At 57.6% G+C, this 27,015-nt stretch overlaps 11 protein-coding genes across 11 annotated transcripts; 6 read left to right on the plus strand and 5 right to left on the minus strand.

The window, feature by feature from the left end:
* Positions 1-814: 814 nt before the first annotated feature.
* On the minus strand, positions 815-2,208 carry MKK02DRAFT_29645 (PI31 proteasome regulator N-terminal-domain-containing protein; the record flags this gene model as incomplete). The annotated part of the gene is made up of 4 exons (XM_053087875.1): positions 815-1,421; positions 1,472-1,555; positions 1,613-1,749; positions 1,795-2,208. 4 exons carry the CDS (start codon positions 2,206-2,208, stop codon positions 815-817), a joined length of 1,242 nt encoding a protein of 413 aa, XP_052949403.1.
* Positions 2,209-3,321: 1,113 nt separating this feature from the next.
* MKK02DRAFT_14324 (uncharacterized protein) lies at positions 3,322-3,821 on the plus strand (the record flags this gene model as incomplete). The annotated part of the gene is made up of 2 exons (XM_053085542.1): positions 3,322-3,629; positions 3,680-3,821. Coding segments are annotated over 2 exons (450 nt in total), but the record flags the coding sequence as incomplete, so codon positions are not given.
* Positions 3,822-4,422: 601 nt separating this feature from the next.
* On the plus strand, positions 4,423-5,544 carry MKK02DRAFT_29647 (uncharacterized protein; the record flags this gene model as incomplete). The annotated part of the gene is made up of 1 exon (XM_053087876.1): positions 4,423-5,544. One exon carries the CDS (start codon positions 4,423-4,425, stop codon positions 5,542-5,544), a length of 1,122 nt encoding a protein of 373 aa, XP_052949405.1.
* A 1,176-nt stretch (positions 5,545-6,720) lies between these two features.
* Positions 6,721-9,579, plus strand: MKK02DRAFT_29648 (uncharacterized protein; the record flags this gene model as incomplete). Its single annotated transcript, XM_053087877.1, has 4 exons — positions 6,721-7,092; positions 7,129-8,156; positions 8,205-9,500; positions 9,549-9,579. The coding sequence occupies 4 exons, from the start codon at positions 6,721-6,723 to the stop codon at positions 9,577-9,579; spliced, it is 2,727 nt and encodes a 908-aa protein (XP_052949406.1).
* A 683-nt stretch (positions 9,580-10,262) lies between these two features.
* MKK02DRAFT_39953 (HAD-like domain-containing protein) lies at positions 10,263-11,499 on the minus strand (the record flags this gene model as incomplete). The annotated part of the gene is made up of 7 exons (XM_053090856.1): positions 10,263-10,616; positions 10,705-10,823; positions 10,886-11,054; positions 11,116-11,171; positions 11,219-11,275; positions 11,326-11,351; positions 11,399-11,499. The coding sequence occupies 7 exons, from the start codon at positions 11,497-11,499 to the stop codon at positions 10,263-10,265; spliced, it is 882 nt and encodes a 293-aa protein (XP_052949407.1).
* Positions 11,500-12,272: 773 nt separating this feature from the next.
* Positions 12,273-16,375, plus strand: MKK02DRAFT_39954 (putative ubiquitin activating enzyme; the record flags this gene model as incomplete). The annotated part of the gene is made up of 20 exons (XM_053090857.1): positions 12,273-12,318; positions 12,367-12,372; positions 12,447-12,468; positions 12,521-12,540; positions 12,587-12,652; positions 12,707-12,789; positions 12,847-12,987; positions 13,044-13,150; positions 13,199-13,289; positions 13,338-13,470; positions 13,515-13,612; positions 13,656-14,409; positions 14,452-14,520; positions 14,570-14,766; positions 14,817-15,149; positions 15,217-15,406; positions 15,463-15,728; positions 15,819-15,923; positions 16,001-16,162; positions 16,220-16,375. 20 exons carry the CDS (start codon positions 12,273-12,275, stop codon positions 16,373-16,375), a joined length of 3,045 nt encoding a protein of 1,014 aa, XP_052949408.1.
* A 250-nt stretch (positions 16,376-16,625) lies between these two features.
* Positions 16,626-17,371, minus strand: MKK02DRAFT_29651 (uncharacterized protein; the record flags this gene model as incomplete). The annotated part of the gene is made up of 4 exons (XM_053087878.1): positions 16,626-16,720; positions 16,872-17,069; positions 17,163-17,204; positions 17,260-17,371. The coding sequence occupies 4 exons, from the start codon at positions 17,369-17,371 to the stop codon at positions 16,626-16,628; spliced, it is 447 nt and encodes a 148-aa protein (XP_052949409.1).
* A 1,495-nt stretch (positions 17,372-18,866) lies between these two features.
* MKK02DRAFT_39956 (uncharacterized protein) lies at positions 18,867-20,827 on the plus strand (the record flags this gene model as incomplete). The annotated part of the gene is made up of 3 exons (XM_053090858.1): positions 18,867-19,280; positions 19,327-20,583; positions 20,645-20,827. The coding sequence occupies 3 exons, from the start codon at positions 18,867-18,869 to the stop codon at positions 20,825-20,827; spliced, it is 1,854 nt and encodes a 617-aa protein (XP_052949410.1).
* A 334-nt stretch (positions 20,828-21,161) lies between these two features.
* On the minus strand, positions 21,162-24,166 carry MKK02DRAFT_19289 (uncharacterized protein; the record flags this gene model as incomplete). Its single annotated transcript, XM_053086071.1, has 8 exons — positions 21,162-21,227; positions 21,280-21,459; positions 21,961-22,197; positions 22,244-22,918; positions 22,951-23,251; positions 23,285-23,436; positions 23,471-23,941; positions 24,014-24,166. The coding sequence occupies 8 exons, from the start codon at positions 24,164-24,166 to the stop codon at positions 21,162-21,164; spliced, it is 2,235 nt and encodes a 744-aa protein (XP_052949411.1).
* A 263-nt stretch (positions 24,167-24,429) lies between these two features.
* On the plus strand, positions 24,430-25,732 carry MKK02DRAFT_39958 (uncharacterized protein; the record flags this gene model as incomplete). Its single annotated transcript, XM_053090859.1, has 2 exons — positions 24,430-24,681; positions 24,764-25,732. 2 exons carry the CDS (start codon positions 24,430-24,432, stop codon positions 25,730-25,732), a joined length of 1,221 nt encoding a protein of 406 aa, XP_052949412.1.
* Positions 25,733-26,145: 413 nt separating this feature from the next.
* On the minus strand, positions 26,146-26,989 carry MKK02DRAFT_39959 (uncharacterized protein; the record flags this gene model as incomplete). The annotated part of the gene is made up of 4 exons (XM_053090860.1): positions 26,146-26,427; positions 26,483-26,497; positions 26,558-26,675; positions 26,745-26,989. 4 exons carry the CDS (start codon positions 26,987-26,989, stop codon positions 26,146-26,148), a joined length of 660 nt encoding a protein of 219 aa, XP_052949413.1.
* Positions 26,990-27,015: the final 26 nt, after the last annotated feature.

Consider the following 27,015-nt stretch of genomic DNA (forward strand, 5'->3'; position numbering starts at 1 on the left):
AGGGCGCTAAGTGAAGAGGACCTCAGAGGAGTCCCACTATCCCCAGCAAGGAACCGTTCCTCCGCCGATCTTTCTCCGCGAGATACGGTTGAGAGATAAGCGAGCGATTAGAGATTTGCGGGAATCGATAGAGATCGAGCCTAGTCTAGGCCCTGAGATATAGATGTAGAGCAGGTGCGGTGGCTGGGCGCTGGCAAACGATGGATGGGTATACTCGAAAGTTGGCAAGGCTGCTATATGTATCGACAGGACGGTGTTGTTGTGGGCCTCGAATGACCCGCTCAAAAGCTCTGTGAGGGGCCATGGGCATCCACAAGATCCCCCTCCTTCACCCCCACCCCGACCGCGGACCGGCCCCGGTTAGCCGGCCAGAGCCGGTTTCAGAGTTTTTCTTATCCGGAGCTTTTCGGAAGCGGAGGTACCGGCGCGGACCGGGCAATGCAGCTGGCAGCGGGCTACACGCGTCATGATGGTCGCGCAGTCTTGCTGGCTGCGTAGCGTGGCGGCGATATCTACCGAGCAGGCTGGATCTCAGCAGAGTATAGCGGAGTCCGGCGCCGAGGTTCGACCGAGTTCCAAAATAGGGTTTGGTGAGGTATTCTGGGGCGTAACCTTGGAAGTACTATTCTACGAAGGATATAGCTGCAGGCATGCTGATACAAGCGGATGGATAAGAATTAGTGAGCTGATGCAGTCTTATGAGGATGAGGGCTGTAAACGCTCAGTGTGGCCAGAGATCCTGTCAGTGGTCAGTACTCAGTATGTACTCGCCGAATTGATCTGCACCTATGCACGAGTGGTCCTGCTCCATCTCCTACATGAACATGCCGCCGCCGCCAAATCCACCCATACCGCCCCCTCCGAATCTTCCGCCGCCGCCCCCTTGTCCGCCCATACCACCATAGCCCGGCCCTCCGAGCCCACCTCGACCACCGCCAAATCCGCCTCTCCCACCAGGTCCCATCGGTCCCCCGGTACCCATGTCCGGCCCAAACTCTCCTGGGGGAGGCATCTCATCTCCGAACCCATAGTCTCCCCTCCCTACACCATTGAGCGGATTCCCGCCTCCTCCAGGGAATCTACCGCCCATAGGTCCCGGTCCGCCCATGCCTGGCCCGACGGGATCCCAGCGAGCTCCTGGAGGGTTCATCATGCCGCCCGGACCCATGTCCATCCTGCCCGCACCTCGACGGCCGTCAAAAAGCGGATCATTGAAGTCCATGTACATCCCGCCTCCGCCGGGATTGAATGCGCCGGGTCCGCCAAGGTTCGCCAGCGGGTCGAGATCGCGCTGCCCGACCGAGGGACGACCCATACCTGGGTGCATGGGGTCGATGAGGGGGTTTGGGTGGGCTGGAGGGGGTTGATGAGACGGCTGAGGAGGAGGGGGGTTGCAGGGATTGGACCCGGATTGCTGGGTTCTTTGGTATGAGCTCAGTCCAGATGCGGATAGGAGGAAAAGGCAGCTCACGGCTCGCTGTAGCCCGGCACCCGTAGCCCTGGAAGAAGTTTGGTGATCACTTCCCGTACATAGCGTTCGACAAAGTCCTTGACACTGCGACGTTAGTTTTATCTTGATAGATCTGGGCGCAAGACATGCCTGGCAATAGACTTGAAGCCCAATGACTTGGCAGGAGCTTCGGTCGAGCTCGAAGATGATCCAGCACCTGTCGCAGAGCTGGGTATAGGGAAGGCAGGCGGAGTCAAAACGTCGCCCAAGACAAAGGATAGGGTATTTGGCGCTCCGTCCTGTGTCATCAGCCATTGCACTTAGTTAACATTGAGCAGACTCACCGCTGCCATAGCGTCAATCTGGACTCGCCCACCCATTCTCCCTACTCTGATGCGGAAAGTCATCGAGCTCTGTTCGTGCCGGTACTCAAACGCGTAGGAGTCCTCTCCCCGGCTGTTCCAACCCTCAGGCAGCCTTCCTTCTGGCGCTTCCGCGTCCTCGCCCTGTTCCACCGCGGTAGCTGTCTCGGAAGCCGCATCGTCGTCGTTCTCGCCTCGGTTCCCAGCAGCAGCGACGCCTTGACCAGCAGTGGAGGGTGTCGAACCTGGGATGAGGCGGAATTGGAGCGCGGTGTGGATAGCATGGACCAACGCGGCGATTGCGTCGGTGGGTTGCGGGAGTGGCGAGGAGGTCGATACAGGTAGGAGCTGAAGAAGGAGCCGCAGTAGCGCGGGTGTCTCGAGTGGATTGCTCATGATAGTAAGGAAGTGATGTAGCAAGTATGATGGAGAACGCTGGATCATCGTTCTTCACCAGAGGAGTGGCTGATTTGGGGCCCCGGTAGTACTGGTTGCCGGTGGAGGCGGAGAGCGCCGGTGGGATTGGTGATGGGGCTCACTATTCAGACGATACCTAGCTCACATCTGACCTTATTAGACATGTCTTGAGTCTGCTGCCTGGCCTAGTGAAGGCTGTACTGCGGCCGACTAGGTCTACGATAGGACAGAGGTAGCGAGAATCTCAGTATACTGAGGGCGGAGCCGACGGCGACTTCTGACTTCCATTCGTTTGGGTTCTGCAGACGCAAGCGCCTTAGTCCAACAGTCCAACATACACGGAGCCGGCCTCACCGAAGCATGACAGGCAGAGGGACGCATAAGCCCACTCGCGCTCTGAAGCCACAACCCCGCCTTCCCCGCACCGCGCTAAACCTTACGGCAGCAAATGATCCTCATTCCTCGCGGATCGAGCCAGCTGATGAATATATGAATCAGCACGCCATTAGTCATCAGAATTCCTCATCCATCTATTGCTTGTTAATCGGCGGCCCATGTCTGTCTTCCAGCGTAATCTGTCGCATTCCAGCGATTGCGCCATAATTCGCTGACGTTGTCTCCAGGACGCATCCGCTGCGGCAGAATAAAGGCAGATGGATGATGATCCCGATACTGACTCTTCATTCCGAATTGTGCTATCTTATCTTCAAGCTGACCAGCAAGACCAGTAACACCTACCATATCGCCCATAACAGTCACACGATAATGACCTACGACCAGACCACCGCTGCTATGTGGGGAGGAGGAGAGCGTTGCCCCTTCGCGCAAGCAGGATCCAGCAAGCTGGCCACGGTACCACAGGACCGCCCTCCAATCCCGTCCTGGTTCACCCCCTCTCCCCGCGCCAAGGTCGCCCTCGACTCCGCCGACGTACACGCACACCACCACCTCCCCTCTACATCCGCTCCTATCCCCTGCGCGCCAATCCTATACCTCCCTCCCCTCCTCTCCCCCCTCCCGGGTCACGTCCCACACCACTCTCATTCCCCCTCGGAGGAAGAGCTATCCTCCTTCTCAACCCATCTGCCCGACATCGACCCTGCCTCGCTCGCTCTCCACCAGGCACTCCACCGCTTCCACCCCAAAGACAACATGTACGCCGCTCGGGAATATAGCGACGCGTTCAATTGGTCCGAGCTGGGGCTGGACGAGGGGGTCGAGAGGGAGTGGTACTGCGTCGTATTCCGCTCGAGGCGCAATAAGGAGAGTGAGAGCCTGAGTCTGTATCAGGCGGATAGGGAGGCACATGAGGAGGCGGTAAAGAATGGGGGGTTGGTTATGTACTGGTATGGCGTGCCGGACGAGACGGGGTTGAATTTGGCGACGTGCATATGGCAGAGGTGAGCACCTGTGCCTCTCGAGTGGCTCAATGGACTGAGCTGATGTTCAGTCGTCGACACGCAATCAAAGCTATCTCCGGGCCAAAACATTTGCTCGCGATGAAGCACGCTGCGAATGCGTATGAGGTGTACGACTTGGAGAGATGGGTATTGCGGAAAGAAAAGGGTACGAGGGACCTGCAATTGAGCCGTTGGGAGGGCGGTGAGGTGGGATGGTAGATCGTAGCGGCAAACATATTTAGTCGTCCCGTGCCGCTTATCGACTGTCAGGTACCGCGAGAGTATGGCCTTCTTTCGATTTGGGGCGATCGTCTGATGGATCTCGGCCGATATTAGCTGACAGCACTCATCGATAGCTACTGATGATAGGAGACCTTTCGGCCGACACGACGCCGATAGCTTTCCTTTGCGGTTCTGACAGGCGGCGTGCTCGCCGAGCAAAGCGAATAGCGTGGCACGACCAGCCCCAATATCACACCATAAAGACGGATCATCCTTTTGACTTCACCCCCTTGCTACTCGCAACTTGACGACTTAGAATGCCCTGGTGTGCGAGATCACGTGCTTTCGCCTTCGATATCCCCATATGTCGCCATCGTTACGGCCTTCCTGGGTCGCGTGATCTGACAGCAGTACCCGATATCCTCCTCGGTTGCTCGGTGGGCTGTTCCGCGCGAACTATAAGAGAGGCAATTGCCAAGGTGTCGCACCTCACATCGCATCTCCCCATACGTATCCACCACATAGATCACATCGCAGCATTGCTTTACGTCTGACCTGGCACACAGAAACAATGGACACACCTCCTCAGACGCCAATGGTTCAGACCCCCTCGGCCGGCCGTACTCAGTCTCCTACCGGATCAGTCATCTCCTCTGATAGCCGCACTAGCTCCCTACCGACTGAACAGAGTCCATCGACAGCGAATGTCAACACGAACGGCAGCAGAGATGAGACGCTCATGTACGGCCTCCCTGTCACCTTATTTCCCCACGCCACCCATTCTGTCAAACTGACTTTGCTCTACCCCCATCATCAGCCAGGGCGCATCCTCCTCAAAGATTTCACGAAGCTCCAAATGCCGTCCCAAGTGATGGGGTCTGCGGCGGAGAAGGTTACCCGCACCCCCATCCAATCGCAACACGCTACCGGCGACGTCGGACGCGGACTGCACGGCTGGACTGCAGCAGAGCAGATCGATTCAGATGCAGTATGCGGGCTTTTCAGGGTTATACCCACAGGTGGTGACGAAGATTGGTGGAGGAAGCAGGGTTGGCGCGGAATCTCCATGAGTGGCGCAGAAACACCACAGACCTACATCGCCTACATCGCAGTCGCATATGGCACAATGAAGCTCTTCAGTCAAGATCAGAGAGTCGACAGTGGAAAAAATGAGTCGGGGCTGACTATGCGCACTTTTGACATTGCTGCAAACAGCTTGGTCGGCCCGGACAGTGTCAGATACATCGGCAACCCCGTCGGCCGATTTGACACGCGCGATCCGGCACATTTGGGAGCTGAGTCATCACTTGGCTTCTGGGAAGGTGTGCCGGTCGCGGGCGCAGACGTCACAGGGGATGGCAGAACTTACGGTGAATTGCCTGTTCACACGACCAAGGACGCCTTGCATGGCTTTGTTGATGCGATGAATCGACATATCGCTGAGCAGAACACTGCGGTGGGGTATAAGGGGGACGGTACTTCACTCAAGCATGAGATCTACAGGATCATCTACACCGATCAGGGCACGAATTGGGACGGTGAGCAGTCAGCAAAGACGCGCGAGTTCCGCGGCATCTTTACCCGAGGGGAACCCGTGATGAAGCCTTACGCATTCCACCCGCCACCTGGAGAGAATGATGATTCCTGCACTGGCATTATCGCGGGACCATACGTTTTGGCTTTTCGGGGATAGGCCGAAGGATTCCCAGGGGCGCAGGCAACAGTGAGGAGTGAGAGATTGCGTCAGGGGATGGCGGAGAAGGTGATCAGCGGATAGGTAGAGGAGCCATTTTTGTCACTTCAGATATGCAATTCGTCAAGATATATCTTTAGTTGTTAGGCTGTGCTTATCGTCAGCTGTCGAGTATTCGCATGAAGGATGTCAGCTTGATGATGGCTGCTCTCATATGGCAACCGTCTAAAAGCAGACCGTAGACGTCTGCCACTGTGACCGAGGCGTATCTCCGATAACGCCGAGAGCGGATTCCCGATGTGGCGGTCTGTCCGTGCGTCCGGAGCACCGCGGCGCAATGACGGAGGGCGGGCGGAGGGATCTGCAGCAGCAAAAAGTCGGCAGGTCTCTGCATCACTCCCAAATTCTCTCAAAAGGGGTGTAAGCAGGGTATCTTTACAGGTTCCTGTCTTCTCTCCCACCATTCAGTAATCGGCAGCGGCGGTCAGACGTCCCTCTCGACGGACTCGCCCTCTCAAACGGGCTCGAGAAAGAGAGCAGGGACGTTTCGGCCGTGTTACTAGCGTTGTCTCGGACAACGCCTCGCTTGCCCATTCAGCGCTGTCAGCAGTGCTAGAGGTCTCGGAGGAATTGCGTAGGGCGAGGAATACAAGGCGCGTCCAGAAGGTCGTCTAACGACGTCACGGTCGGGGTTGTCGTTTCGACCTCACTCAGGCACCGACGCTCAACATCGGTTGATGCTGTACCCGGTGTTCCCGCCTCCTCGGTCAACAAGTCGAGTCGAGCTATAAAAGGTGAGCCAACATCTCCCTCTTCTTCTCTTCTTTGCCCCCTTCAGATCTTATACTGATCACCTACAGGGCACCCCGTTCTCCAGCCGGATTCACCGTCGAACCGCCGCTTTCCAGCGCCGCCTCGACATCTTCGAATCCCTCTTGTTCCCCCCGTCGTCACTTCCTGCCCAGCCCCCCTTCCAAAAAGAATTTGCCGCCCACCCAGCAGGTAGAGCCATCGCACACCTTCACTGGTGCTACCGCTCCTTGCCGCTCAATCGCGCAATTCACACGGAAACCCGCTTCGCATCCGACGACCCTACTCTTCTTACCTACCCGGATCGACCACTCGGCTCGGTCTACTTCATACTCCACTACTTCATCGGAGTCGCATCTTCGCATCATGTCGGAAAACTCTGGCGCTCGTACCTCGCGGACTCCCCCTGGGCTGTTCGGCGAACAATACGAGAATGCACTCGAGGCCCGGTACACAATTCTGTACAGGGCGTATGAGTCGATGGATGAGTCTGAGGATCCAGTGGGGGCGCACAGTATTCGTTCAGAGATGGAGGATATAGCGGAGGCCTTTTACCGTTCCCGCCAGGCCAGGGCGGCCGAGGCGGTAAGGGTATTTAAGGAGACGGGTCGGGCCCGCGCAGGTTACTGGCATCTCCGCGTCGGTGGCTCTCTTTCGTCTACCACGTTATACCTGCAGACTCTTGCTCGGACATACGAGTTGCGCCATTTCTATCGCCCGGAGGATCACGCACTTTCCGTGAGTCTCGAGAATCATCTTCAGAAGGATATGCAGCTGACCGAGCGTTCTTCCGATCTCGTCTATTTACACATCACCTTCATATCGATACCCCCTCTCTCCGGACTCCCGTTTCCACATTATCCTCATCCGCGGTCGACACCCGTAATCCACCAGGCCTCTCAGCAACAAGCGGCCGCTGCGGTCCAGCCGGCAGGACCCCGACCAAGCCAGCAGAGGCTTTACTGGCAACGACGTCGAGCCGTGCTCGGCTTGGACAACACGGAGACTGAGGGCCGCCTCCAGGACCGCTTGCAGTTGCGCAATCGCGCTCAGCCGGCCCCATCCTCCGGCGGCGAGCGCCATATGACGCCCGCTGACGCGTTGGATCCCGTAGTGCCCATCTACGAAGAGTACAGCGAACCCATCCCCATTTCTCCCTCCCACAATCGCCAGGCAGGGCATTTCACTCCGCCCTCTTCTCCCGGCGACCCGCCCCGCGTCTTCACCGTCCAACAAGCCATGGCCGAGTGGTACGCCAGCCACCTCATACGCGTCATGGTCCACCCCGGTTCCTACCGGCCGGGCAGCGGCGGCTCGGACCGCAAGCTGTGGGGTGACAAATCCAGCTATCAGAGGAAGTGGGAGGGGACTGGTCGTACGTGCGACGAGTTTGCGGATGTTGACCCTGAGGTGCGGCCCATTCTCAACGAGCTCGTTCGGATCCACTCGCGACCGAAGCCCCGGCACCCGGCGTCTGAACCTCACGATCCCTACCACCTGATGTGGAAGAATCGGAACGGTACGAGTCCTTCCCTCGTCGCCTACTTTGCCGATGTCATCCTCCGCATGGATCTCGACCCGTCCACCGTAATTGCGGCCGTATGGTACCTGCAGGGCATGGCGCTACACGAGGGCGATGTTGACGAGGGCGACAAGATGAGGGAGAAGGGGTATGCGCTGCGGCTCGCGTTGAGGCGGACGGCGGGGGAGCACGATGAGGCGCAAGAGAGGCGGGTGGGGTTGCTGGGATTGACGTTGGCTGCTAGATGGCTGGATGATAACAAGTATCATTTGAGTGGATGGTGAGTACTCTTCATGCTTGACTATGAGGATCTGAGCTGACTACCTAGGACCTCAACGGCTTATATCCCATCTGTCAAAGACGACGGCTCCACTATGACTCAGGAGGAAAAGGAACACAGATTCTCCCGGGAACTCGGGGAACTTCAGTTTTGCGCCCTCAGCGATCTACACTGGTCCCTCTACATCTCCCCATCGTCATTCGCGGACTTCATCCTCGCATGCAAGCAGGAGCTCACCCTTGCCCCGCGATCCAACGACAATCGTTACTCTATCGTCCGGGATCAGCTCGACTTCATCGATAACTTTGAACTGGGCTTCGAGAAGGCGTATCGAGCGCCTCGCGAGCCCCTCAGCCCGGCGTCGCCCCTTCCTCGGGCCATGAGCGACCCGGAGTCCGAAGAAGAGCAGGTCGCGATCCTTGGCTCGCCCTCTCGCCTCGTCCCTTCCAAGCTCTTGGAGGACGGCGCGTCGGTCTTTGGCCCTGAGAGTACGGTCATGGACGTGGAGGCGGACGAGAGCCAGGTGGAGCAGGCGGTCGATGCTGAGGATGAGGGCGCCGACCAGAAGGAGATGGAGGGCGTGGATCTTATCATGGAGGACCAAGCCTCCGAGTACGGCTCTGTCCTCGGCAGCGAGTACAGCGACTACTTCTCGGAGTACGACGGCGCTCCTCGCTTCATTCCTTCCTCCCGACGGTGCTCTTCGCCGATGGAGATGGACGAGGAGCAGCTCGTCGAGGTGGACAACTGGCGGATGGGGGTGGTCAACCAGACAGCTCAGCCTCGGGGGCCGGGGTTCATCGTTCCCACCATCATCGTCCCTCAGCCAGCTGGCTTCGCCGCCGCGCCCCGTCTCGCGCCCGTCAGACCTCCTCGGCCTGCCCTCGCCGTCAATACGGCGTTCGATCCTCGTCGTGAGCTCTTGGCTAGAGTCGCCACGGCCGAGTACTCCCCCTTGTCGCCGTACGAGACGAGGCGGGTCGCTGTGCAGCCCAACCGTCTTTACCTCCCCCTGCCCACCGCGCGGGTCCGGGATCCCCACCGTATCAGCTCGGCCATCCTCCGTCGCGAGCCCAACGTACCGGACCACTTTGCGCGGCCCGCCCAGAGTCCAACCGTTCTCGCTCCGCTCATGACGGCGCTCGAGGCGGAGCTCAAGCCGACTGCTGCTCGTCCTCGTATGGTCCCGGCCGTCAACGTCGCCCAGCTCAGGTTCGGCGGGCCTAACGCCGAGGCAGGCCCTTCCCGGCCCCGTGTACCCCTCGCGCCGATCTCGGCCAATATCATGGACTACGAGTCGCCCCTCCAGCGCGCGATGAATCGGGTCTTGAAGCCTATGAACAGGTAGGTTTCCCCTTCTTTGTGTTGCGGTGGGACCAAGCTGATCTCCAGGACTCCCCTGCAGTATGTCCACTGCGCCTGAGCGTAAGCTCGGCAATATCAAAAAGACATAGCTTTCAGCTATTATACCCCGGTCCCTACCTCATTTCTCATTCCGGTCAAAATTCGATCTCGGTCATTTGTACATTACGGCTCCTCGATACCCCCGCCCTTACCTGGCTCCGCTATCCTGCGGAGCTTTACGATCTCACTTTAACGATAATATACCCTCCTTCCTATCGAAAGTCCTCCGAGGACATCCTCTCCCCCTCATCTCCTCGGACGGCCAAAGCACCACTCAATATCCCTCCACCTCTCCTCCTAGGCTCCCTCGCCCCTTACCTCGGTCCCCAGTCTCACCTGTAATCGGGCATTACTCCAACTTAGCTTGTCGTTATGACTGCTACGTCACACTCTTTCGGTAGGCTAGTATTGTATTCGTAGCATCTCATATCGCACTGCCTCAAGCGTGCTTTCAACCTTCACTTCGCTATTTTACATCTGCCGCATCAAGTCGACTACTGCAATAGAGAGCCTCAGATAGCGATAGCACTTGATGTATATGGCCGTCTGCAAAACAGGTCATCGCGCAGTCACTACGCTGTCAGGTCATCGACTCGATGAGAGCCTTGAGTCCGGTATCAGAATTCTATACGTACATCGTGCACCTCAAGATCGTCAACTGTCCCCACACTCCCCCTTCCACGCCTACCCGCACATACCGCGCTAACTCCCCTCCTCCCCCTTCCCCTCCCTCTTCTTTACCCACTCCACAACCCCCTCCCAGTCCGCCACCCTCTCGACCCCATCCGGGACCCACCCCCTCTTCCTCGCCTCTTCCCATCTCTCCTCGGACTCGCCCAAAGCCCCCTTCGCCTCTTTCTCGAGGTACGTCAGCCCGCCGTCGTCCAGTGCGCGATCGTCCGGGTGGATAGGGACGTCAGGGGAGGGGATGGAGGCGTTCCAGCCGTATGTGCCGAATAGGAGGCACTGGACGGGTGGGGAAGAGTGGAGAGTCGCGTGTAGGACGTTCTCGGCGGAATCGTCTATCAGGACGAAGGCGCCTGTCTCGTGGCAGATCTGGATGTCAGTTTTGGATCCATAGGATTCGACGAGTGTGAGAGGTAGAAAGAAGGCAAGAAGTAAGATGGTAGAGCGAGAGAGCCACCTCCGCTTTGGTCCGCTTCTTGTGGGACAAGACCGCACGCCGAGCAACATGACCCTCGTCCTCTTCATGCGTCGCGGCGAGATGTACAAAGGCGCCAGTAAAGTGTATCTCGTCGAACACTGGAGTATCAGCATCTGTCTCTCCAGAATCCAGACTCATCGCCCACCAAGCGGCCACTCACAATCAGGCATATGTTCCGCAATCCAATCCTCAGAGACTTCCCGACTGCTCTCCCCTCGCGCAGTAATGATGATGAGCCGATACCCCATATCTTTGAGCTTCTGCAAGCCCTCGCGAGCACCGGGTACGGGCGCACTTCGGCCGTACAGGCCAGCATTGCAGAGTTCGACCTGCGGATCAGCATGAGCGCGGTGCTGGAGTGGCAAAGTGGGGGAGGGGTGGGGGACGTACGACCATTTTCGCCGTTTGCTTTGCGTCGCCCCAGCCTCGGTTATTCCAGTACAGGTCTGGGTATCAGCGATGACCAATAGAGAGTAGAAGGTGAGCAATGTACAATGCTTGAAGTCGGCGAGGGAGAGAGGGGGTTGCATGCCATATCGCGCGTTGTGCACTGTCGCGTGAGCTGTAGTCCAGCAAGGCTAGGGGATGGGTATGACCTACTCTCAACGATAGTCTGATTGGTCTGTCTGTAATACTGTAAGCTTCAACAGCGCAGCAGCCCTGTATTACTCACGCGAGGACATCGTCCATATCCACGGCGATGGTCCCCTTGGACGGTCCCGCTGGAGAGGGCGCAAAGAACTCCTTGGCTTCGTTGACCTGCACGTCGCTCATCTTGGAAGTCTTGCGGATGTGTATAGTTGTGCGGCTCAGATTGCTAGGTAGTCGGACGAGTGCACAGATCGGAGTTAGGACGATGGTGAGGGCTATGGTATATGGAGAGTGACGAAGAACAAGGGATGTTCAACGTTCTGATTCAACCGCTCGGCCGATGACTACATGCTGTCATATGTACCTCACCCCGCTCACCCATGTACACGCTTTGACTGCTCGGTTCCCTGCCGGTCCTGGCCCATGCGGTCCACTCCGAAGGCGGACAAGGAGGACAGATGGCCAAGACGGGGAAGCGAACAGGGGACTGAACGTTGTACGATGAGGATCGAGCTTCTCTCCTCCACCATCGGACACATGAAACGCCCAGGCACGGTCACATGCTTCGAGAAAGGGCCATGTTGCTCTATGCAGTGTCCCCTCATTCCGCACGTCCACCTCTCCAGCAAGCTGGAACCTGTTCATAGCCCGCAACTCGCGCTTGTACGATGCATGAAGGACTGAGCAGGAAGCAGCGCTAGCGCGAGATCGCGCGGCGATTTCTGTTGCTGACGTAACGCCTCCATCGTCACCCTTCGAGGACCCTCCTCCGCATTCCTCCACTACCTCTCTCTTCTCTCCATCACCTATCTACTTAGACATCATTACCTAGCTCCTTTAGACACTGCTGCTGTCTGTGTAGCCGTAAAAGATCGATTGACCCGAGAGAAAGACCTCCCTCGACAGACTCGCAAGACACGCAACCCTCTTTCCTTCTTCCACCTTCTCCTTTGATCATGGCATCCGAAATGGAAGTGGACTCGGTCGTACCGGGAGACGCAAGTGAGCTCTGAGTTTCTTGATGGGATAGCATAGAGCTGACATGCGTAGTTGACGGTATGTTCCTCTCCGCACCTGACAGGGATACCATATCGAAAGACGAGACGAATGGAAGCTGATCAATCAACTAGAGGGTCTGTACTCTCGTCAATTGTAAGCTGATAGACCTCCTCTGTTGTGGAGAGGATTGAGCTGAGTTCAACAGATACGTGCTCGGTCATGAGGGTATGTCAATCTTTGTGCTCAAGTGGTGGCTAGTCTGACGGCGTAGCTATGAAGAAGATGGCCGCTTCGAACGTGCTCATCGTCGGTATGAAGGGTCTCGGTGTGGAAATCGGTAAGCTGCCTGACGAGCGACTACCGCACCCATTCAAGTAGCTGACTCGACCAGCCAAGAACGTCGCGCTCGCCGGTGTCAAGTCAGTGACGATTTACGACCCCTCCCCAGTGGAGATAGCCGACCTCGGGACCCAGGTCAGTTGCCTGAGCGTCCGGCAGTTCGAAGCTAGCTGGCCCGAGCTGACTTTATAGTTCTTCCTCCGCAAAGCAGACGTCGGCAAGTCCCGAGCGAGCGTCACCGCTCCCCGGCTATCCGAACTCAACTCTTATGTCCCCATCAACGTGCTCGAGGGTTCAGGGGATATCACCGCCGACAAGATTGCTCCATTCCAAGTAAGTCCGCTCGCATGGTGCCAGTCACGGGCCAAGATAAAGAGCTGATCCTCTAGGTCGTTGTATTGACTAACGCGACGGTGGCGAAGCAGATTGAGATCGACGAGTTTGCCCGAAGTAAGGGGATCTACTTCATCGCTGCGGACGTTAGAGGGTTGTTTGGGTGAGCTTGCCAATTTGCACCCTTTAGGACATATAGCTCACACCGTAGATCCGTCTTTAACGACTTTGGCAAGGACTTCGCGTGTGTCGACTCGACAGGGGAGAACCCGCAATCAGGGATGATTGTCCACGTCGAGGAGGTGAGCTCAACACTTCCCTATAACCTCGGGATCGAGCTGATGTATCAGAGCGAAGACGCCCTGGTGACATGTATGGATGAGGTCCGGCATGGTCTGGAAGATGGAGACTATGTGACCTTCACGGAGGTCAAGGGGATGGAGGGATTGAACTCGGCCGAGCCGCGCAAGGTCACGACCAAAGGTGAGTTACCCCATTCTCCACATGAAGGTAAAGCTGACATAAAGGCCCGTATACCTTCACCATCGGCAGCACGACTGGTCTGGGAGCATACAAGTCTGGCGGTATCTTCACCCAGGTCAAGATGCCCAAGATCCTCCAATCCGTAAGATGTTCGCTTTTACGCGTGAAGTAACGCTGACCTTCAGCGATCCCTCAAGGAGACCCTCACGCAGCCCGAATACTTCATCACCGACTTTGCCAAATGGGACCGACCCGCAACTCTTCACGTCGGTTTCCAAGCCCTCTCCAAATTCTACGAGACCCACAACCGTCTCCCTCGACCTCGGAACGCTGAGGACGCTGCCCAAATCGTCTCGCTCGCCAAAGAGATTCACGCCGCAGCGAAGGGCGAAGAGGACCTCTCGGAAAGTGTCCTCGAATCACTCGCTTTCCAAGCAACGGGTGATCTCTCCCCCATGGTCGCCGTCATTGGCGGTTTCGTCGCGCAAGAAGTGCTCAAGGCATGCTCGGCGAAGTTCCACCCCATGCAGCAGAACATGTACTTTGACTCGCTCGAGTCACTCCCGTCGACCTTGCCGTCCGAAGCGGACTGTCAACCCCTCAACTCGCGGTACGACGGCCAGATCGCGGTGTTTGGCCGAGAGTTCCACGAGAAGATTGCGAGCCAGAAGCAATTCCTCGTTGGGTCTGGCGCGATCGGGTGCGAGATGCTCAAGAATTGGAGTATGATGGGATTGGGAAGCAAGGGGGAGGGGATCATCCATGTGACGGATCTGGATACGATCGAGAAGAGTAATCTCAACCGACAGTTCTTGTTTCGTCCGAAGGATGTGGGACACTTCAAGGCGGAGGCGGCAGCGGCGGCGGTGGCTGAGATGAACCCCGAGTTGAAGGGGAGGATCATCGCGCATCAGGACAGGGTTGGGCCGGAGACTGAGGGTGAGTCTTTCGGAGTGCGTGAGGGATGGGGCTGATGGGTAGATACGTACGGTGATGAGTTCTTCGCGGCGGTCGATGGTGTCACCAATGCTCTGGACAATGTCATGGCTCGTGAGTTGCATAGATTCGACGTACCTGCAGGAACACAGCTCATACATAGGCCAATACATGGACCGCCGCTGTGTATTCTACCAGAAGCCCCTCCTCGAATCCGGTACGCTCGGTACAAAGGCCAATACCCAGGTCGTCGTACCCTTCATCACCGAGTCGTACTCGTCTTCCCAGGACCCGCCAGAGAAGTCCATCCCATCTTGTACCGTCAAGAATTTCCCCAATGCTATTGAGCACACCATTCAGGTACGCAGGTCACATATCCGGTAAAGGATGACCAGAGCTGACAATCGCAGTGGGCTCGAGAGGCATTCGACGCCCTATTCGTCAATCCACCCACTACCGTCAACCTCTACCTCTCCCAGCCCAACTTTGTGGAGACCACCCTCAAGTCCTCGGGCCAGCACCACGATCAGCTTAAGCAGATTGAGAAGTACCTCGTCAAGGACCGTCCGACGAGCTTTGCCGAGTGTATCCAGTGGGCGCGGATGCAGTACGAGACGGACTATGGAAATGAGATCAAGCAGCTTCTCTTCAACCTGCCGAAGGATCAGGTCAACTCGAATGGGACGCCGTTCTGGAGTGGGCCGAAGCGTGCTCCTGATGCTTTGTCTTTCGACATCAATGATGTGAGTTTCAGGCTGGGCTTGTTTTGGAAAGACGAAGGGGAAGTAAGGGCGGAGCTTATATTCTCAGCCATTGGACTTTGCGTACCTCGTGTCCGGGGCCAACCTCCACGCATTCAACTATGGCCTGAAGGGCGAGCGGGACCCGGCGATCTTCAAGAAGGTCGTCCAGGCGATGAACATCCCAGAATTCAAGCCAAGGTCGGGCGTCAAGATCCAGATCAGCGAGACCGATCCCGTCGCGCAGGGCAGTAACGATGGTGAGTTCTGACCCCTACGGACGGGTTTGATCCGAGAGCTACAGCTGACACCGTAGACGAGGACGTCGACGCTATTGTCAAGTCCCTCCCGTCCCCTTCGTCGCTCGCAGGCTTCCGTCTCGTCCCCGTCGATTTCGAAAAGGATGACGATACCAACCATCACATTGACTTTATCACGGCGGCATCTAACCTCCGAGCGAGGAATTACAAGATTACCGAGGCGGATCGACACAAGACCAAGTTGATTGCTGGCAAGATCATCCCGGCTATTGCGACGACGACGGCGTTGGCGGTTGGCTTGGTCTGTCTGGAGCTGTACAAGGTGAGTTGCGCGATACGGTAGCTTGATCAGGACTGGGACTTGGGCATGTGGTGTGATCGAGAGGAAAAAGAGCAAGAGCTTACTGGATAGTTGATCGACAAAAAGACCAACCTTGAGGACTACAAGAATGGGTTTGTCAACTTGGCGTTGCCGTTCTTTGGGTTCTCGGAGCCTATTGCTGCTGCCAAGCAGAAGGTGAGTCTGTCGTTCTGCACCTTCCAGCTGCCCCCCTCTTACTGCTCTCAGCGTCAGGGATCAAGCTGACCCTCCAGTACGGCGAGACCGAGTGGACCCTCTGGGACCGATTCGAGCTTCCCAACAACCCTACCCTCAAAGAAATGCTCGACTGGTTCAAGGATACCCACAGGCTCGAGATCACCATGGTCAGCCAGGGCGTCTCGATGCTGTGGTCGTCGTTTGTTCCTCCCAAGAAGGTGAGTTATCAAGTTCCGTTGGAGTTAACAACGAGGAGCAAGTAGCTGATAATCTAGGCTGCGGAACGCATGAACATGCGCATGTCAGAGTTGGTGGAGAACGTCAGCAAGAAGCCTATCCCGCCGCACGTCAAGAACTTGCTCGTCGAGGTCATGTGCAACGATGAGGACGATGAGGACGTCGAGGTGCCTTATTGTTTGATCCATATCTAGGGAGGTAGAAGGGGCGAGCTGAGCGAAGGAGAATTAGAGGAAAGAAAGGAGAAGAAGAAGTGATTTGTCTGGATGTGTTTAGATTCGGCTTCATGCATGCTTTGCTGTATCCACCAGGTGGGCAGCATGACAGATGCGACCTTGATCTGGGGCATGGGGTATGGGGGGTAGGTATACAACATGCGCGAATGCATTTTCGTTCTATTCGCAGCTCTAGCGCTCTGCCTTGATCTGAATCGACCCTCGGTATTCATGCCGCCTCTTCGCCATCCCCATCTGCTCCAGCCGCCGCTTGCCCCTCCGCTGGCTTTGCATTCTTCTGCAGCCATTCTTCTGATTCCCAGACTGTACAGTCAGCTCAAGTCCGTTCAAATCTATTGCAGTCCCCAAGGCCAGGCGCGGCTGAGTACCCCCTCACTTCTCCTCTCTTACCCTCCACCGTCCGTTTCGCCCTTCCCTCGGCTCTGCCACGGTCTGGTCTATAAGAAAGACTTACCAGCCCGATCATACCCCTTACCCGCGCCCCCTTCCCCTCCAGCCTTCTGGAACCGGTCCGGCTGGGCCAGACTGCACTTCAGAAACCGGCCCCGGCCTTGATAGCCTGGTAATTCGTTAAGATCGAAGTTGTCAATAGCTTCTTGGGCGTCGGCGGGGTTGGAGAATGTCAGAAAGGCGAAGCCTCTGTGTTTGTTTGCTGAGAGATTAGCGGACCGTCCATACCCCTGGGATCTGCGTCTAGGAGGTTTGTGTCGTTGATGATGTAGCGCTGATGGGGACCGGAACGTACGTTCGTTGGCTTCATGCGGTAATGAGATCTCTAATATATCGCCTAGCGATGTGAGCTTCGTCTTCAGCCAGCGAGGATATGGCCTTTGCCAACTCACCGAATGTCACGAACGCCTCGAGGAGCTGTTGCTCATTCACCTCTGGGGCCAAGCCCGCGACGTACACTGTTGATTTCTTTGACGAGCCAGCGCCGGAGGGTTGAGCGTCCATGTTGCTTGGGGTCGGTGGGAGATGAGGGGTGATAGGGGGATGCAAGGGAGCAAGAAACAAGCAAGAAACGAAGAAACGAAGCTGGCTTGCCAGCACTGCATACCAGGACGGACTTCTCAATAACCTCCGAATCTCAATCGCTTAGCTCGCCAAAGTCCTCTCGAAACCCCCGTCCTTTGCTTCGGCAGCGGGCTCGCAAACTCTCTTCTCCACCATCCACACAACGCCACATACACACATCCTCAGGCCTACTGCCGTGCCCTGACGACATCCCTCGATCTGCTCTCGCTCTTCTTCGCTGTGACGAACACTGATCATCTGATGGAAGCATGGTCAGCTGCCGAGCGGTCAAGAAGCTGTCCTTATCGGCGCGCTTCGCATGACTTGCGGACGCCTCACCCCGTCAGCAGCCCCGACAATAAAAGCGGCGAAGTAGCCGAAGACTTGCCGATCGATCGATCGCCACCCTGATGCACCTCATCAAGCTGTGTGTACCGCTCTCCGTGCCTGGGTGGGGGACCCTACCTTTCTCAGTCTCGCCCATATGTGGATCTCGCCCGACGGCTCCGCGCTCGCTTCATTTCGGGGTGGGCTGCACACACAAAAGGAGGGGGTACTCTGGCTCGGATGCTGTTTCGAGTCCGAGCTAATCAAGCTGTGTTTTACTGACCACCTCCTTTCGGACTACCGGCGATTGACTGCGAGTATGACTACCATGGGTGACTGACCTCCTTTCGATGCAGCACAGCGAGTAGAAACATGGATGAGGCGGGGAAGAAGGCGCAGGTATAGCAGAGGCTGCAGAGAGGCATGTAAATGGTGGAGCGGAGTGGTCTGGCCCATGGAGCTGAAGCATGCGGCCTGCTCAAGCCGCATCCGCTGCTTCATTCAGAAATCACTTGTGAGTTCTACCAAAGGACTCTGCTAAACCCAAAGGGACCTCGGAAACGAGGTGATAGGACAGGAAAGGATGGGGACGGCGAGGGGGTAGATTGTGTAGGTCAGTTGAGATCCTCATTACTACCCTTGCACAGTGCTTCGGCTTTGCTGACTCGGGAAGGCTTCCCCCACTTCTATTGTATTCAGGTACGATACTGCGGACTGGCAGCTAGCTCTGTTTGGGATCCTTGGGACGGGCGCCACTTGCGAGGGAGTGGGGCTGGGGCGCAGAAGGGCAGCGTATAAAGCAAGACAAAGCTCGTCGCCCACGGTATAGCTCCCCAATCATCCTTGGGTCTATCAAGCTTCACCATCAACACTGCGCCTCTCATACCATATACTCATCGATCATCTCACAGTACGTTGACTTTGCCTTTGACTTCGTCGCTTCGTGATCCCTGCTCACATGTCAACATGAAGTGGCCTACGCTGACAGCTAGTCGACCCTTATCCCCTTCAGTTCTTCCCCACACGCCAGGGTCTTTCTCGCCATCCGACCCTTCGCCGGGCCCATCATCACCCTCCTCCCTCTTTGCCTTCCCGGAGCGGGCAGTTGATGTTCGGTCGACTAGAGCCCAACCGCAATTCGTCGAAGCAGCCCATTGATCACGGCTCTTCACGAACTGTCGACACCGCCTTATCCCCTCCTCAATCCCCTTACCCTCAACCTACGGGCGCACTCCACCCTGCCACCCTCGCCCCGCTCTCGGCCTCGCGTTCCTCCTCGTACTCTCACCAGCCCCCGCAACTCGCTCCCTACCGCCCCCTCGCACCGGCTTACGATCCGACACGACCTAATCCGCCCTCATCGGTGGGCTTACATGGGCTGGCGGAGGCAGCGATGATGGAGGAAGCGAGGGACAGCGCACCGTTGGATAGGCGGTTGCCGCCCCCGTTGACACAGCGACCATCGAACGAGGATCAAGGGAGGTTCTGGGAGCAGCGTCCTCCTCAACCACGGCCGCAGAGTGTGAGTCGCCAGCCTTCATATGACAGGTTTCGGGCTGACGAGATAGGCCTGGACAATCCCGCTTCGTCCCACACCACTTCCATCACCCGCTCGCACCGCCCCTCCTCCCGCACCCGTCACCATGCCCCATCAAGCCAGACCTGCCCAATCCCAAGCTCCAGCGTCCTCCTCTTCCCGCCCCACTCCTACCCCCCCACCCTCCCGCCCCACCCCAACCCCAGCAGCAACCAGACGCCCTCCCACCATATACACCAGCGAGAACCCTCATCCGCTCGCCAACATCAACCTCGACGCGGTATACAACCCGCCGACCGTCGAGGAATGGGAAGAGCAAGCTTTGCGCGTGCTCCGTCTCCCGCCTATCCCACCCGCTCGACTCCGCATCGCCGCGGCGGCAAGGGCGGCGGCGAAAGCGGAAGCTGAGGCTGCTGCTGGGAAGGCAAGCGGTACGGCAGCATCGAGTACGATTAGCCCGCCTTTGACAGCTGGTCCGGACGCGCCTCGGCCAAGCATTCCAGGCAGATCCATCCCGGCGGAAAGCCGACCGGCCGACCAGTCTCGTCAGCCGCCCATTACTCAACCAACCCCACCTTCCTCCGCCTTACCTTCATCTACCATCGCTACTCCCACCCTACCCTCAAGCACCATCACTCCCCTTCCCACCTCCACATCTCCCCACTCCACCTCGTCCAACGGGAAACCTCGCCATGGCCGCGGACACGATCGTCGACCGCGCGCGACCCCCCATTCCTCCGTTTGGGCAGCGAGCGCAAGCCAAGTTGCACCCTTTGACGCGGGCGGGCGGCGGATCCACCCTCCTCCGGGCGGAGCGACGCTTCCTGCCCCTCGGTCCGCGCGCAGTCTGTCCGATGTTGGGCTGTCGGACCGGGAAAGCTCTCCCGTCGAGCCAAAGTCGAGCTCGGATCCGGGACCGGCGGAGCCGGTAGAGGTCGAGCATACCCCTGCGCCCAAGAAGAAGCGGCCCCCACCCAGCCTCCACCTCTCCCCCGCTGGTACAGCATCAGCTTCCCTCCCTCGCCCGGATGCCGCCGAGACATTCGAGGCGCACTCGACTCGACGTCGGACCTCCACTCGCCCGGACCTGGTCCGTGCTCACTCTGGATCCGCCAGCTCTCGGTCCCCTTCGAGCGCTGGATCGGGGCATCGACCCCGCCGCCGCCCACAACCCGGACCGACCGCAGACCCGCTCGCTGGGATCTCTTCGGCGGCGGAGTATGAGGTGCGAACAAGGGAGGAAGAGCTGGAACGGCGGTGTGCGGAGCTCGAGGAAGAGCTGCAGAAGGTATGTTGCTGGGCTCCGTGCGGGTCTGAAGCGCGGTGATGGATCGGAGCTGACCATGCAGACCAAGAAGACCCTGGCCTTCACATCCGAGCTCAACCTCGAGATGCAAGCCCAGGGAGTGAAAGACCGGAAAGAGTTGACGAGGGTGCAGGAGGAGCTGGCGGTCTGGAAGAAGGGGGCGGGGACGGCAGAGGGGATGGCGGAGAAGGGTGATGGGGGAGAGAGGACTGCAGCTGTAGAGTAGAATCTCTATGTAGTCCTTCTCGATTCGTGCTCTTGGGTTCACTGCAATATAGAATAGCATCATGAAGCAGACAGGCTGTTCTACGGTTCTCAAGTGAGGAAATCGCCAGAAGGAAGATTGAACCCTTGATCGAGCACTGCCCACTGCCCACTGCCCACTGCCCACTGCCCACTGCCCGTATGCCTCCTCCTCAAGACGGCCGACTTTCCGCTGCTCCCAAGTTTACCCTTGTGCTTCCAGGAGAGTAAAAGGTGGCCCTCGCATAACGGGGCGGCAAGAGTGGTATATCGATACATTGCGGCAGACCATTAGATAATGGCAACAGACTAACGCCCTACATGCAGAGTACCGTCATAGTCTGCTGTACCCTGCTCCAATCTCCCTGCCTCTTGCCTTCCGTCTATCACGTCAGCTCGTATTCTCCTTCAAAATGCTATCAAAGATCCACTCACGCATACCACAATCACCCGCTGATCATCAATCATCACCCCATTCGCGCGCATCTCTTTCCTGCGCCACACCTCCCTGAACGGCAACCCCGAAACAACATCCTCCCGCCACAATCTCCGCCTCTCCAGGACCGTCGGCGCAGTCACCACCCTGACTTCATAATCCTCATCCACCTCCTCTTCCTCCTCGATATCCCCATTATCATCCAGCATCTCCTGGTCCGGTCCCGCCATATTGATGGGCTGGGACGCGCGCCGGAAGATCGCAGAGGGGGAAACCGACCGGGGGGTGCGGGACCGACTGCGCCGTTCGGGCATACCGCTACCAGAAGCAGAAGGCATAGGCGGTCCGGGCGAGGGCGAAAAGTATCGGGTCCGACTGTGACTGTGGCTCGCGTTTGGCGGGCGATGATGTCGGCCCGACAAGTGATGTTGACTTCTACTCCGACTTCGGCTTTGACTCGCGCTGTCCGACCGCCTTCCCCCTGCTCTGCCTCGCCCACGCTCCCTATCCGCCCGGTCGGACCGATGTCGATCTGCCCGATCTGACGCAGCATGGAACATTTTGTCATACTGCTTTCTGAACCGCTCGAATGTGCGCTCCAGCTCCTGCTCTCGCCGAGTAGGGTCGGCAGTCTCGTCATCGAGCGCCTTGTCCCACTGTTGCATCTCCTGCAGCAAGACTCGTATATCTTCGTCGGAGAGCGGGGCGGGCGCAGAGGAAGTAGGGATGTCCTGAAGCTTGTCCCATGGTGCCAGGGCGGTCTTGGAGAGACCAATTTCTCGCCGGACGGAGTAGGGCGAAAAGTCCATCAGGAGCAAGTCGGACCGGCGGGGTGCGTCAGGCTCGCCAGGCGGGGCAAGAAAGAGGTCGTCGGAGGGGATGAGGGAGATGAAGCGGTAGCCCGAGCATGAGCAGACCTGGACATCAGCTAACCACCACGTGAGCCTTAGACTATCAACGCACCCAGCTCCGTGTCGGCATGGACGCATCCATCATCCTCGCTCCCTCTGTTGCCCAATCTTCCCACTTGATATCCTCCTCCACTCTGAACCTCTCGAAACCATCCGTGCCCCCTTCGTCCCTTGCTGCTCTCAAGCGCTCCTCTCCCGCTTTCGCCAAATCTACCAACGTCTCCCTGAGCACAAACAGCTCATACGACACCTTCTCCCCTGTGCCACCTTCGCCACCCTCAGCAGGCTCGATCAGCTGCAGATCCAACACAACGACCCCCTTCCCCGGATCTTGTGTGAAGGGCTTGCTTCCGCCTATTCTGGGACCGGAGGACTCGCCACCCGGCCCAGGTTCTCGAGGTGGGAAAGCTGGATCAGGCCGGATATCGAATCCGTCGACCACCGCACCGGCGGCGAAGCGCGGTAGTTCCAGCTGCGCAAGAAGGACGGGACGAGGGGTGGAGTCGTCGTGGAACTCAGCGAGGAGGGGCTGGGCAGGGTTGACCGCGTGGTATGGATCAGGCTGGAAGCTGTAGATCTGGACGACCGGGGGAAAGACAGTGGGCGGAGCCGGACGAGGTTCTGGGTCGAGCACGGTAGAGATATTGGAGGTGGAGGTGATCATGAACGATGTAGGCGTGAGGAGGGCAAATGATGCCAGCCAGGGGTTTTCGGGAAGGCTCAAGCGCTAAGATCAGCTCTGCCACGGCTGTGACTTACAGCTAGGACATTCCCAGTCTTCCAGTTCCAGCAAACAATCTCCTCCTCGTTCCCATGGCTCGCCATCGGCATGTTCATACCCAGTCCGGCGAGAAGCCATGACGCCATGTACCGGCTGACCATAACGACCAGGACGTCACCCATGACTTGCAGGAGTTGTCGGGTGGACATGATCGGGTGGAGGTAGGGTGGGAAGTCGAGCTCGGAGAAGGCTGCGAGTGGGTGAGGGGCGAAAGTGGAGAGCGTGAGGAGGTGATATCGGTGTGTGGGTCCAGGTGTGGTCGGGTCTGAAGAAGCGGGGCTGATCTCAGCTTTAGTAGACGCACGGACTCACCGATGCTCGCTGACGACAATAAGATCCTGGGTCGGATCCATAGTCAAGTCGGCAATAGAAAAAGGCAGCTTGGCCGACTTGAGCGGGATGGGCGGATTATCCAGATCCAGATCCATCGCCGACGGCAGAGGGACAAGACGGATTGTATCTGGCTATACCGTCAGCTCGACCCGGAATGAAACTCACCTTGCCATCCGCAGAATCCTTGTACTCGTCACACATGAGGAACAAGCCCTCTTGGAGCTCATACACCACTGCTGGCCCCTTGACGTGAAACCGCCTCTCATCAACCTCGGTCAATTTCGACCACCGCTTCTCGCGCTCGATGAGCTGGGCAGCTTTCTCGGCTGCTCCTAGAGGACGATTGGAAGGCCGATAGACTCGCTCCGAGAGGGGCGGATCGAAAGGGAGGGGAAAGGTGACTGAGGGGTGGGTCGAGGAGCCGCCTAAACGAGAGGAGGTACGACCTCGGCCACGCTCGGTATCTGGCTCGTCCCACCCGCCTCCGACCGTGAGTGGCTCCACACTATTCTCTTCATCTTCCTCTTCGATCTGAGCATGCTCGAACGCCACATCGAGGTAAGCAGAGGTACGCAGGGCGAACTCGTATTGCAGGATAGATGCTTCGTTGTAGACCTCTTGTAGGGATTTGCAGACCTTGAGATTAGCCGGACCCCCAGCAATTCCAGGCCCCTCACCCAGTACGACATATACAGGCGTTCGACATACCCTCAATAGGCATAGACGGTCCGTCATACCCAGCTGATAGAAGACCTGGACGACGACCTCCGGAGGCAAGTCCAGGAGCCCCGGTCCAGCCGAGACCTCCACCGCGTCCGACTCGTCCAAAGCGGGGGGACGCTGCGCCGAGGGCGAGCGCATACGAATGTCTTGGTCTCCGGCCATGGCTGTGCTTGCGTCTAGCTGTCTTGAGTCTGTATGATAGATGAAGAGTGAGATGGAAGAGCTTCGCTGAGGCAGCTGCCTGGGCATAGCCGAGTAAGCTTCAAAGGTGGACTGTTCCGTCGGAAGCGTCGGCGCGTCTGCAGCGCGACCGCTGATGCCTTCACTCGAGTACTTTGCCTTATGTAGCGTATACCCTTCTCAAATCACCCAATCCGCCCAAGAACCAGCATACTGCTCGTATGCCTCCCTCAAAACGCCAGCGCGGCGAAAATGCCGTCCAAGAAGCGGGACCTCCAGCCAGCTCGACGCCCAAATCCCCCGCACAAGAGGTCTATGGCATATTGGAGATCCGGAGGCGGATCCTGAAGGAGCTGGACAGGAGGACATTGGCGGTAATGTTGAGGACCGAGAAGGCGATTACGGCCAGCGTTGCAGAGGTGCTGTACAGGAAGATTCATATATCACTTGTTAGCAAGATGAGCAAAGCGAGTGTGAGTTCAGGGTTCAATGTCTCGATGTCTGCTGGCAAAGTGGGGCCGGGACAAGTGAGCGCGGTTCAAGCTGATCCCTCAGGCAAGACGGACGGTCTACTGTCAAGCGGTCCGGATCCTCGACGCAAGCCCTCGACCGGTCTTCGAGGCAACGGCGGTCAAACATCGATCACTGAATGCCTCTCCGTCTCCCGTCCGATTCGACCCGGAGAAGGTCTTCAAGCAGCTCTCAGGCTGGCGGAAGAAATACCCTCAGCTCCTCCGGGTCGACTACCATCATCCTCCGAGCGATGGGGACGATGCGTATACCGCGCATCTTCGGGACGGCACGATCCATATCGACCTGGAAAGGCGGGAGACATGTCCCATATCCTTTGAATCACCGGTCATATACCCAATAGATAACTTGTTACCCACATTACCCTCTCACCCGCAACTCGTCATCAATCGCACGATCGCGATTCGCTTGGTGTGCGATATGGTTCCCGACACTCCGGAGAAGATCACGGCGTGGAGGCGGGAACTCGCCAAGGTTACCGATCATCCTCGGGTGGTGTCCGTGATTCTAAGTCCGTTGCACGGTCGCCATCATCTCGAGCGTTCAGAGGCCATAGCTCTCGCGTGTAAACGCAAGTCTTCATCGTCCTATCCTATCACATCTTACCAATTTCCTCCTGGCTTGCCCGAGACCTTCGCCGAACTCGCAGAGGCCATCGGGCCAAGTCTGCGCACCCTATACATCCACGACTCCAACCTCACGTCCCTCGGTCCTCTCCCAGACGCCATCGCATTCCTCGATCGGACATTTCCTTCCCTCCAATCCCTCTCTATCCAATTCTCGGACCGCGGCGGATTCCGGTATGAGCCCTCGGGCCTGCCCAATCTCACTCGCCTATACTACCACTGCGACCGGGACAACTTTAGCTATCGCGAGGCGGCCTTTCTCGTACATCAGCTCGGGAACGGCGATACGGTCTTTCTCAATCCGGGTCTGGCGGATAGTAAAGAGATGAAGATGTTTCACGCGAAGGTCAAGCAGCTCAAGCAGTAGGTCGATGTGAGACTTTGTGTATGGTGATTGGGCTGATCAGGCAGGAATATCCCCACGATGGTGTAAACTCGGTAGAGCGATCTGCTGAAGCTCGAGGCGTAAGGGATGGGCTGGTACTTGCAGGGGTTTGATGGGGGTGCAAGAGGTGCTGATAGGGATGCGGGGATACTTGATAGGCACTTCTTGTGTATTAGTTTGTCACCGGTCAGCGATATATATCCATATACCCTTGATCTACCGTACAACTGCACATACGCCATACAAGCTACAGAGTCCCTATATGTAACACGACCTCGATCTCTCCCAAAGCACGCGCCGCCCCTTGTACAGCCAAGACTCCCTCCGTCCCCAAGACAGCACCGGCATGCCCTCCTCGCGTACCGCCGCGCCGTGACCTTCTCCAGCATCGCCGACTATGTATCGAGGGGCGGTGATGGGTTCGTCATACCCATCGGACCAGGCTGAGGCGGGTCGGCCGTGCCCATCGGACCAGGTTGAGGCGAAAGAGAGGGGTCTTGCCGGGCACGGTGGAGAGCGGAGGAATAGGGATATTTGGATGACGCCGGGACGGGGGCACCGGAGAGACCGCTCAGGACCAGAGCGGCCTTGACGTGGTCGTTCGGGGACGGATGTTTGTCGTCCTTGAGCATCTGAAGACCGCGAAGACCATGGTCCCCGGTGTGTTGATAGTGGTACTGCCTCGTCAGCATGCCTTGTCTTTCGTCCGCGCTCTGAATCTGAATCTGTCACCTTCAATCCATTAGCCTGACAGTCAGCACGGCACACGCCCCGGTTCAATCTCGCTGTAGCGTGTGCTGAGCTTACCTGACGGTACCTCTTCGGACAGCCTTCCACGATACAGCTCCAAGGCTTGCTCTGCCGTTCTGCCTCTTCGATAGACAGTCCCTGCTGGAGAGCATTGCGCACGTTAAAGTCACATTGCCTGCGAAATCAGCTTCTGTAGGCCCGCATTGAGGGATAGAGTCCTTTGGACGGTCTCTTGAGTGCTCACCCTTTGCTCTGATGATACTTCAGCCCATTAAAGTTTTTAAAGACCTTAGAGCATCCATCAACCTCACACCTCCATATCTTCCCTGTCGCCGAGCTAGCACTTGAAGCTCTGCGTCTGCCCGGGGTTCCCGCCTTGACGGGATGGACGTGGGAGCTTGGACCGGCCGTGTCCTCGAGTACGATGTCCGCGAACTCGTCTTTTGGGCTATTCATTGCCTCGACATCCTCTTCCAGGAGTCTCGTCATGATTACGGATGGGAAAAGTGGCTATG

Source organism: Dioszegia hungarica (assembly GCF_025882075.1).
Source record: "Dioszegia hungarica strain PDD-24b-2 chromosome Unknown MKK02contig_2, whole genome shotgun sequence".
In the NCBI taxonomy this organism is placed as follows: domain Eukaryota; kingdom Fungi; phylum Basidiomycota; class Tremellomycetes; order Tremellales; family Bulleribasidiaceae; genus Dioszegia; species Dioszegia hungarica.